Here is a 12,021-nt window from a genome sequence, read left to right on the forward strand (position 1 = left end):
ACATATACGTCCTATAATTTACATGGAGTAATACGCCACTTCACGTTGAACGGGTCATCGTGAAACTCCAATGTATTTGTATATACTACAGTACAGTATTTTCAAACGTGTACGTATATATGCGTGCTAGGCGACCTGTAACTACGCTCCGCTCGCTCCTGTGGCCAAAAGCTATTTCGTTAAGTTTAGCGATACTATTGAAGTTTCGAGTAATTTATAAATTTAGTCGGTAAAAAGTTGAAAATTCGGGAAATTTTCCGAAAAAAAGTGGGAAAGTTATTGAAAAAACAGGGGGAAATATTAAATTGCCCTGAAAATACTCCAGTGTCTGTCGCTTCGTACAGTGCGAACGGAAGAATATGTATGCATATGTAGATTTCCGAGATGGCTAAGTTCTTCAATTTGAGACTAGTACGACTATAGACTACGTAACGCTTCTAAAACGTTGGTGTCAATCGATTCATATTGTTATCATGTTGATATTACTCAAAGTTGACTTTCGAAAATTGAAGGCTAAGTTGAAAACATTATTTTCCGTAACGGTTTGGTTGATCACACTGTAGGCTCTGGGTGTGAGTCGATTAGAAGATGCGGTCCTCTACAGAGATGCTGATTTTATAGCGATTAACAAACCATGGGGTTTATCGGTCACGGATGGTCCGAAGATTAAATATAGGTGAGACTCACATTATTCACGGGCTACTACAATGTTTGCAGTGTATTGTCGTTGCACCACTAGGCTGAGTTTCGGGATTTGCGTTGGCTTCCCTTAGTAATTTCCTCACTAGTTTACACACGAGTTCGAAATCTCCTCAGAATTTTCTATCTTGTCACAAAAAACTCCTGAGTTCAGCTGCTGAGGAAAGAAAACATATATTCCTACTTCAACATATAGTGTTGAAGTAGTATTGAAGTAGTGTTGAAGTAGTGTAGTAGAAAAGTGTTGAACACTATTATTCTCAGTCTCCAACGTCACCTGCGTGCATTCACATCTTCCTCTAGTTCGGAAGTGCCAATACTCATTCACCGACTGGACACTGCTACGGCTGGCGTACAGCTCTTAGCACGACATAAATCAGCGGCTACTATGGCGCGGGATCGTATCGGGGCTAGGTGAGTGGGACTGGTGTGACACTTCAGAACCCATCAGGAATAATATCAGGGGGTGGGTAAGAGAAACTGTTATTATCGACGAGGCTACAGCTAATTGTGTGAGCTAAGCAATAATGGGGACAAATAGATAAGGAACAATACTTGTGTTATAAGAATGGCACATCACAACTGGGCAGGCTCTCATTGAAGTTTTAAATATAAATCCATATTATCAGTGGGGATATGATCACACAACTCATGCGGTGTGTACCAATTATGTGTTATTGCGTGGAACATCGTGGAACGCTCCGCTCCGCTGTCCTCGAGATGAGACGATTCCAGCGTGGATTTAAGAATGCCTTCCTCACATGTTGAGTCCAATGACTAGTAATTCTACCGATTAGCATACCACGATACTTGTCAGATCATTCTGGAATCGTATTTACTGGGTGTTGGTATGGGGTCGAGTGCAGCTCGGTCCACGGCAATTCAGTGGGACTATAAATATACCTCTGATTCACAGGTGAGAAATGTTGGTACGACAGTGAGCTACCTCTGGCAGCCAGGGTTGAAATATGTGTGTGTGTGTGAGTTTAAAGTCCAACGCCGACAACACGGCCTAGTTAGACTCGCATCGATGGACATTGGTTCAAGGGATCAGTTTTAGCCTTTTAAATTGTCTACTTATATCATACCAATGAGTTTTGACCACAGGGCGAGATAAGCTCTGCCAATGTACTTCCTTTCCTCTGAAATATATGGTCGCTTTCCTTAGCTGAATTAGGGAGTGTGTTCAATAAGTATAGAAGTTCATATACGAATTAGGGTAGAAATGTACAGATACCAATAATAATCTCCCAAAATTTCCGCAGAACTTTTATATTGTCACTACTACATGTGGTTAACCATGCGCATATTCCACCCTTCCCCCTCCACACTGGTGTCTGCATCATCAGGGGTCATCATGTGAAACCAGCATCTTTCCACACGGCTGAGCTTTCTGCTATAACGAAGTGGGAAATCCTCAAGTTTTCTCCTTTCGCTGGAGGAATAACCTTGGTGAAATTGGAGCCGTAAGTAATCAGTAACCACGGGTTCAGTATTGAATGGGAATAGGTATACGGGCAGGCGAGATCAGTTGCAGGCACACTGTGCATTCGGACTGAGAACGCCCATTGTGGGTGATGACGTGTGAGCTAATATTCTCATAGCAACTTTTATTAATGCGTGTAGATACTCAAAAGAAGCGATTCGGTGGAACGATGCATATCCCGAAAAACACATGTTGCAACGCAAAGAAATGTTCGGCGAGGAGCTTATATGCAAACGCATGGTGAGTGGAAGTTCAACTTCCCGAAGTTGTGATATACAATAAGAACGTTAAGTCCTCTTTGAAATTAGTTTGGACATCAGCTGTAGTTACTATAACTCAAGTGTTGGAGTAGGAACATATGTTCGCTTTCCTCAGCTGGGCTCAGGAATTTCCAAAGCTAATTATGAAAATTCGGAAGAGGTATACCAAGAATTTCTCAAGGTTGCCTCGAAATTCCCATACTGTCACCAACACATGTAGTTGGCCATAGTATGAGGCTCATAGTGCTCTAACTAGATGAGTCGACGCTGAGTATGGTTGTTGAATTGTACACTTGTCACTGAAAGGCCGTTCCTTCCCTATATCTTTCAGGTGTGTTCTAGACAGATTTCCATGCATTCTTTCGGTGGGGATCAAATAGACATTATAGCACCAGTGCCGCCACATATGCAGCAGATGTTCAACAAACTAGGATGGTAACTTTTTTGTATGAGAATGTTCCCGACTTTGCCTTGCGTGCGATGAGCGTTGGTTTATTCATTTACAAGACTTTCCTTGCAGAAAAAAGCCTCCTAGTATGATAATGTTCCTGACTTTGTCTGTTGGTTTATGTCTAACTATATTGTTAATTGTTCTGTTCACTATAACTCACCAACCTTGATCCAGTGTTGGAGGAATATATGCGCGCTTCCCTCAGCTGAGCTCAGGAGTTTCCACACTAACCATAAGAGTTAATATACGAATTGGGGTAGGAGCGTACAGAAACTAATAAGAACCTCCAAAAAATTCCTCAGAATCCTTCATTGTTACCAACACATGGTTGTTGATCATGTATATGTTTCTCTACACAGCCGTGAACGATTATTGTTCACTTAATCGTTGGTTTATATTATACAGCGAATGTAATTTGTAGGTTATCAGGTACATTGAAGACTCGCAAACGGCTCGACCAAATGACTTATGGGATGCCATTGAGCTTCCAGATGAGGGACAAGGAGCTTCTTCAGCCGACTTAAGGTTGGTTACGGTTATCATTCTTTGCATATCGATAATTCAGGCCTACTTACGATGCGGAAGAGCCTTTAGTGTTGTCATCGACATTTGCCGAGAGGGAGAGACAGTCTCACAAGTCAACTGAGCTCAACTTTGCACGGCGGTATAATAAGCGAGTTACGGAGCGGCAAATGGAAAGGACTCAAGAGACTCGAATTGAGAGCGTATATGATGAGAGATGAGAGCATGTGTTTCTGAGAGATGCACTCCGTGGTGTTGCGTTGTTCGGGAGGAAGGGTAATTAAACCATGCTGTCGTGATATAATTTATATGTTAGGAATCAAAATACGAGTAGTCAACACGTAGGGTAAACTCACTACTTGCCATCTGATGGCAGCCATCATGACCGTCACATTCGTAGTGAAACCTGAAGACGCGCTCGACGTGACCCGCAAGGATAGTCCGCACGTCTTCCGAAGATGTGATATACTCAAAAAACTCAGAAAATCATACGAAATCCATTGGGGAAAATCATTTCGAAATCTATGGTTTTCGAAAAACCATAGATTAGTAAGTATTTAGCTCACGTGAAACAACACCCTGAAATACATTGCCAATAATACAAAAAGCAATGACTATCAGAATGGGCCAGCCACGGATGCGATAAACATTGCAGATGATAATAGCATAAATAATCATAAACAACACAGACATCACCTGTACAGCATATTTGTTGCTTGGGGAGAGCCAACGCGAACACAGTAACCAAATAACCATTGCAGCAAGTATCCACCACAATCGCTTGGTAGTACCAAGCGATTGTTGGTACCATGAGTTCCAGCGTTGGCACTAAGTACGGATGTGTCAAGTCGGATCGTCCTAAATCCAACATGATCGACGAAGCTCGAAAACTCCGCATCATCAACGCCATTTGCCGCGCCCAAATTACGATCGTAGACGCAGTCCTCAACTTCCACAATACCATCGCCTAAAAAGCAATGGCCAACGGCTCCGAACCTTTCAAAGAGCGAAAGACATCATTCAAACGTAGAGGATCCAAATTCGGGAATGATAGGCTCAAAGCCAATAACCACATCGCCTTGAATAAAACAGAGCATACCTTCAGATGAGTCCTACAATTACGCAAAAGTGAATTGAGAAGTTCCACATTTACATATCCACTCTCATTCTTGGCGAATACGGACGATTGGTCCCGAGACCAACGTCCTTCAACACCGCGTGTGTCAGCGCCATAAAAGACAGCATAGCGAACAGAAAAGAAACGTAAAGAGACATTAGATGGACATTAGGTAAGTGGTTTATGGTTTTCGAAATCTCATTTCGAAAACAATAATATTGTTGCAATATGAAATCCAACCATACGTGATTTCAAGCAAAGCTTATCGACATACTCAGAAAACTGAACGGAGCTTTGATCAGCATGCATGGTTAGAACGCATGCCATTCCTGTCTGAGTTTAGTAATCTCAGTGGCATCCGAATAGCAACAAATGAGACTTTGGCCGAGAAATCCACCTCAGCTTCATCCCGATGGAGCATCCCAGACGCTCCTCCAGATTGAGCGGCATACGAGTCCAAGCGAGCATGAACACTGACAGCCAACGAGTACATTACCATCATGTGCGACACTGCATAGCAAGTCATCGCTAAAAGCAGGATCCTACTCTTACCTCTCCCGTTCTCGTATTTCCCGGCAGCACGAATGACTGGCTCACCGCTCCCGACGTGAGCTAGCAGGTCCGGCCATTCCATGGCTTCAAAGGACATCCTACGACGCAGATTCATTTCCGAGCAATCTCCATCCTCACAACATCTACGCGACGTACCCTTACGGCTTACAAAACGATGTATTCTTCATTTCTTCGGGAGCTGCGCGCAATGCGATTATCATTTCTTCCAGTGCTTCCCAATGTGCTTCTCTAGATTGCTGAGATATGCAGCTTTTCTGTGGGTTTCTGGAGGGGTGCCGAATTAGTCCCTTCCTCGCTATACACCCCTGGATAAGCCATCTCGTAATTGTCCAGCCTGGGGATATAATTCGTGATTCATGCAGTGCCTATCATGATACCTCCTCTGTCGTTCAGTACTCCAGGAGTACTGACCGTATGTTACGACGTAACAAACCTGGACCTCCCAGACGACTCATATTAACAATACTAGCTCTACGATACTGATATATCCTACTAGGTTATGAGTTGTTACTTCGGGTCTACATTATGCAGACTACATGATACTCATTGTTAATAGTTTATACTAAGCAATTAATGCTATGAATTCTTCGACCACTCATCTCGCTGTGTGCTGCAAATTTCGTTTACTTTCAATGCTTTCCCGTAGGTTATAGCACGCTCCCGACTGCTTAGTGCCTGCTATGCTGCATTCGAAGCTGAGGTTTGAGAGGGTAGACAACCTTAGATATGTCCAAGCTTATCGCGAGTCATTCGGCGACCACGGGAAGGTCGAGATCCGTAACATGCTCAGTAGGTCAATATTAATCCAGTAACTCAATGAGTGGTCTATAATAACCAATGACGAGGGTGAAGAGGATTCACGTTCTGTAAGACAACATATTGATTCTGGTGGATGCTATGCCGATGTTACCGACTTGACCGCGGAGGAGATTTACCTAGAGGACAGCTGTGTGGGCAACTTTTTCGGTGATGAAAAGCTACCCAGGTTCATGGGGATTCCCCATTGGGGAATGCTGGCAGCATTATGCTGCCTTCGAGGAGCAGTTGCAGAAGAGGGTGGAACTCGAGCTTAAGCGATATCTCACCCTGTGTTGTCATGACGTATGATGGATTTTGAGAGAAAGCTAAGAGTACATTCCCGCTGTCATCAGAAGCAGCTATCTGTGCGCAATTCTTTACTCTCGCTACTAGCTCGTGCGAGAGCATTTCAGTCGTGCACGAGATCAGCTTGGTATGCGTAAAACAGAGCTGAAGCCAAATACTCTTGAATCAGTGTTGATAATTCAAACCACCAATGCTTTCGAGAAGAGCTCCGTGAGGAGGTGACCAGGATGATCCTGGCAGGATCTGATTATCAGATCACAATAATGGACTCTGCATCTACAGTTCGAAGACTGAGATGAGCAGTCTCTCTGCGATTAATTTATCCATCGGACGAGTTCGACTTCTGTTAGACCAGAACTACTACCAAGTTAATAAGATCGTCCCTCGGAAACTCGGAATCCTAGTGCCTGCGTTGAAACCCCTTCAACTTGAATCTTTCCATCTCTGAGAGATGATATCTCGTGCAGAGATTGTATCAGCAAAGAAACGACTATCCTTGATAACAAATCAGCTTATTCAAATTAGTTGATAACCAATTACGTGGGTAGAAAGAGCGCGCTTTATGAGAAGTTCTCGGAGAATTTTTCCGAGCGAGTCTCGGCGAATCTCGCCGCTCGTCTGAGAGAAATATAGGAGACCGCGCTCGCTCGTCGGTCGGTCGCTCAGCGAGCGAGCGCCGAGCCGCATCGAGGCTCGTCTCACACGCAGATGCCCGTGCCCAAGTTGAGCACGCACTAACCTGTGAAAATGTAACACAATAGGATCTCTAAGAGAACCCAACTCGACAGAAATAGTCAAGAAGGATCGAGTCGACTCGACTCAGTCGAGTAACCCACGGAAAAGCCACATTGAGCTGTGACTTCGAGTGGAGCGAAGGGATGAAGAATCGGCAAGGTGGAGAGCGTGAGGTGCCGCAAGGTACCCTTCCCAGCGTCCGTAGCTACTTGACGTTAAGGTTCGAAGGACCAAAAGGGTCTAATTTAGACCTTTTAGACCGTCTTAAGTGCCCTTATGAGATCATTTCACGTGAGGAGCGGAATCGGTTTATTCCAAGCAATAGCTGTTATCCTAAGCATATGTTATCGAGCTAAGCATACCTTGCAGTTACAAGCACCTTCTTGTGTTTGGAAAAGCAAGTTTAAGCTGCTTCAGTTTACCCGATTTACCGTTAATCATTGATTAACGGTAAATCATGATTAATAATCAATCTCAAAATACCAAACACAGTCCTGTAACAGGACTCCTGTTATGATCAAAAATGTTCTCAGAAACGTTACGGCAGCGTCCAGCCGATATCTGAACTCAGTACATGTACATGTTGCGCATGTTCCACTGTGCAAATAAAAAAATAGTATCTCGCTTGTCCTTAAGGCCATCTTCTTCCCTGATGTACCCCGTTATGTCACCATACTTCGGGCGATCTTAATTTGAGTAATATCAGGGATGAGAGCTCAATTATTGAGCCTCAATAACGTCTGCCAGAGGTCCTCTGGACTTCAACATTGCCACATACTAACCTTCACTCCCAGGTGAACTTGAACTTCGTTCTCCACTTTGCCACTCAGCATTCTTTAACGAGGCTCCATCGAAAAGCAATTGCGACATGCTTCTGTCTGTCAGACAGTGTCTGACTGTCATTGTATTGTACTGGTACTGCCATCAGAATCGCTCGACTCTTCATCGCATTCTTACCAGCTGATACTGTCAGCGTCGTTTGAAAGCCCTGTCAAAACCATAGTCGTACCAAGAGTGTGATAAATTCACCCTCCACACAATTTTACTCCCGAAAAGAGATTCGCCACACACCTGACTCTCGTCGCTGCTGCTATTCACGGTGATCGTATAAGCATCTGCAGAACGTTCTCTTCCTGCGACGAGAAGAAGACTTATGATCTGATCTGCTTCAAAATAGGTATTCACGTCTAGTTCTCGGTTCGGCATCAGAGTCAATTCCATCGCTCAGCGATGATCGCTGTCGCCCGCAGAGAGTTCTTCATCGGCAACTCCACGTCCCATTGAGGGGGGCTATAAAACAGAGGCTATCTCAGTGAGATAATCTCACTACTGCCACGGATATCTGTACCACTTGCGTGAGGAGCAGAAACGGCCGAGTGATAGCGCCCTGAGGCGCCAACTCTCCTCCTTCAGATCGTCGTAGTGGGCCACTGCTAGTGGCATCTCCACGCCCGGCACGACGGACCCGCGTGCAACCCAACATCGCTTTCTCTACTTGGACTCGTATTCATATCGAAGTAATAGTGACGGGATACACCGAAGACTAAGATCCAAATAAAACCCCTGAAGTACGTAGGACTCTCGAAACGTAACGAGCTGCGAGAATACGGACTCCTCGAATATCGGACGCGTCACAGACATATCTTGTAATCACATAAGTGACTATTTCTAAATAAATCTGATAATGACTCATTTTCAAATGTTATGACTCATAAAATTTAATAATGACTCCTAACTTATGACTAAACAAAAGAGAAAAGTAGACAGGATCAATCATGAACCCTCGTCTGAATAAGCGACAACTGAAGCAGCGCCTACGGACTCAAGATATCTTAGTTAACATGAGCTATGCTCCAGTGTGAACCGCAACCGTCAAGAACCATTCTACCATTATACGGGTATGCATTCCAGCGACAATGATCACCCACACCGATAGCTTCCGCTAGTTTATTCAGACATTCTGTGGTGGGATCTCCCGTCGGAGCAATAAGATCAACTTGGCTAAGTAGATCGACATTGTTCTCACTTCCATTAGTCTTGCCGAACACTTTCGATAAGCCGTAGATGAAGTGGCAGTTGACGCACTCGCCCCGATTACTCCCCCTGACCAACTCAACGTCGGCCGTAATTTGCATTTCAGACGAGCTCTTCACAGTTATAATGCAAAAGAAGCGATTGTCACTATCCCATCCAGCGTACTTGCCAAGGGCAGCCACCTCCGCTAGTTGGGGCTTAATAAGGAGGCCAATAATCAGCACCACTTGAAATAAATTGCAGGGTATCATTCTCATATGACTAAGTTGGTAGACTTGGGGTAGACAACTCCCGGAGATATGGGAATGGTTGAACTCGAGCGAAGTTTATGACAGAACTGTAAGGAAAGAATTACACCACGCCGCAAAGCTTTTTTCTTACCATACAAGACGTCACAAATTCATTGTTACTCCTATTGATGAGGCAGAGCGCTTCGCACAAGTTTTGTGCGCAAATGCTAGAAGAAACACAGGAACTTCTTCTGCTCATTCCATCATGCGTCCGCTCTTTGATAGGATTAACGAGGGTTTAACACACGACTCGAACTTGAGCCAAGATGGCTACGGAATTCTCGACACTTAGCAAGAACAGATTGCACCGAACCCGCATGTTCGGTTGAACCAAACTTCGGTTCTAGGTTGAGCATCCGTACGCATGCACAAGCCAGTGGTGATACCTGTTTCGCACAGGCTGTGCAAAATCTACCATACTATAAGCTTGAAGGTTATAAGCTTGAAACGATAATACTCGGTGAAAAGGAGCAAATCTCATAACACCGATCTATGTCGACAGGCCCAGAAATCAAGAGTCTCGATCTTACCGAACTCATCATCCCATTCAACGTCAACCGGACCCGAGGCACGCATATCACGCACTGTACCCTTGAACCATCGCCGCACAGGTCGTCGTCGTTTGAGGAGGAACTATATCATACAGGACTCTAAATCTCATATCAATCAAACTCATCATAGAGTTTGACTAGGGTTCAGACTTATCATAGATAATCGGATCAGACGATGATGAGTCAGTCCCATCAGGCTCTCCTTAGCGCCCGGGGGATAACGATGGAGAAAAAGAACCAGAGATATCAGGCCGGCGCCACGTAACGTCTGATAGACATACAGACTCCGGGGAATCATCGTCCTCAAACTGAATCCAAACACGACCAGGACCAGAGGGATCATAGGTAATAGCTCCACGATGCCAGGAAGACTGCACGATACATACTTGTTCTGCTGCAGGATGAGAGCCGAACAATCGAACCTATACTCCTGTCACCCGTCGGATTGTAGTCCGAAGGGGTTCAGATTCTGAACTTCAGAAGGTGGTGCATCGCAGATTATCGCGGCTTGTGTTACAGAATGAGCTAGTAACTTGAAAATTCGCAATCTCCCGACGCTATCTTCGATTCTACTGATCGGAGCTCGGGAAGCTGATATAGCTAATTCGATACACCGTATAGTGAGCCTAGGCCGTCTTTGAGTTCACGAGCCCTTGGTTCATCAGCAGATCTTCAATCGCGTGGGGAATCAACCCTATAGTTTGTTAACTGCCCAGTATTTGGAGTATCAATTGCATTATGCTACGTGCTAATTTCACACAAATGCAGTGTAAGGGGAAAGTATGCACATGGTCAACCACATGTGTTAGTGACAAAATGGAAATTTCGTGCGAACGTCGTGTTGATTTGTTCAGCGGTGCCGGGATGTTGATTCCGTTTGGGTGTCCTTTACATTCAATTTGACCTTACATTCTTTGCACGTTCCACTATATAGTTCATAAAATATAGATGTATACTTGTATTGTATCAGAATCGCTACGGATATGATATTGCAGACATGGAAAGTCTCGCCAGAGGCTAGGGTCAACTCCAGAGAAAGTGATTCGACGGGCGAGCGAGCTCGGTCGCTCGTAGGTGCTTCAGTACTCTGAGGATTCTGAAGGAAAGTTATTGGTAACTGACAGTTTTTTAGTAGACTGGGCGACGGGACAGCCCCGTGTGAGATGTGAGTCGTTGATACGACACCACTTAGTCGGGCATGTGTCCCGTGACCGAAGCTTCAGGGGGGAGCTCTGCAAGTCTTCGGTCCTCTCCACGCCACTTAGTCGACTAACTCTACCAGAACTCCCCTGGTTGAGTGTGAATAGTTAGCATAACTAGAGGATCACTGGAGCCAGAGTTGACCAAAGTTCAGCAATTATAGACATTGACCTCACATTCCTTCCACAGTGTGGAATCCACACTCCAATTCTTTATGGTTCACCGAATCTAGGTGTATACTTGTATTGTATCAGAATCGCCATGAACAAGATATTGGACACACCGAAGTTCAGCAAGTATTAACATTGACGGTTAAATTCCGTCCACGCTCCCCAATGATGTTCGTGACGATGGTTCGATGTTCTAAAAGATGGTGTTCGATGTTCGAAAAGTTCTAGCCTAAAACTCAAAAGCTTCCGTTACGAATAGTCGCACGCAGTGCTGGCGAGAACACGAAGGACGCAGCAGAAAACCTAGATTAATAGATCAATGGTAACATAATAGTTATCAGTAGTGATACAGCTGGCTTAGCTCAATCGATCAGTGGCTTCATCAGCTGAACTGGGGCATAGCTCAGTGTAGGAGTCGGACCCAGGCAAAGGTCCCGCGGCCAAGCAGACTCCGTGAAATAGATTCACCCGCACAGGTCTTGTACTGACTCAGAACTGAACCATCTCAACACTACTGAGATGGTTCAATTCTGAGTAATACTCAGTGAGTATGTTATACTTCGAGGTACACGCTATATTTCATGACCCGATATGCTATCAAATTTGTTCGTCAAATTGCATTTGATGAGAGAAAATACGACCCCAGAATCGAAACTCACAGCTGACCCATCTGGGAAACTGCCGGCCGGAAGTACCGGCCAACAACTCAACCGTGAATTCATTTGAAAAACAATTGCGGCATAGATCCAGAATGAGGCGCGTGAGAGTCTCACGGTGAGACTCTTATTAGTGATTCGCCCATTGAGATAACGCTAGACTGGATATAATT

The 12,021-nt window shown here is 44.7% G+C and overlaps 2 protein-coding genes across 2 annotated transcripts in view; one reads left to right on the plus strand and one right to left on the minus strand.

The window, feature by feature from the left end:
• Positions 1–1,117, plus strand: part of Pmar_PMAR020318 (hypothetical protein) — a gene marked incomplete at both ends in the record, with an annotated part of 4,147 nt that extends 3,030 nt beyond the window's left edge. Inside the window, 2 exons of the mRNA XM_002784948.1 lie at positions 564–676; positions 1,003–1,117. Of these exons, the coding sequence (XP_002784994.1) occupies positions 564–676; positions 1,003–1,117 (228 nt within the window). The remainder of the gene's footprint in view (positions 1–563; positions 677–1,002) is intronic.
• Positions 1,118–11,978: 10,861 nt separating this feature from the next.
• Pmar_PMAR020319 (hypothetical protein) overlaps positions 11,979–12,021 on the minus strand; it is a gene marked incomplete at both ends in the record, with an annotated part of 518 nt that continues 475 nt past the window's right edge. Inside the window, one exon of the mRNA XM_002784949.1 lies at positions 11,979–12,021. This exon is cut by the window's right edge and continues 4 nt beyond it. Within this exon, the coding sequence (XP_002784995.1) occupies positions 11,979–12,021 (43 nt within the window).

This window comes from Perkinsus marinus (assembly GCF_000006405.1).
Source record: "Perkinsus marinus ATCC 50983 genomic scaffold scf_1104296934320, whole genome shotgun sequence".
Taxonomy (NCBI): Eukaryota; Perkinsozoa; order Perkinsida; family Perkinsidae; genus Perkinsus; species Perkinsus marinus.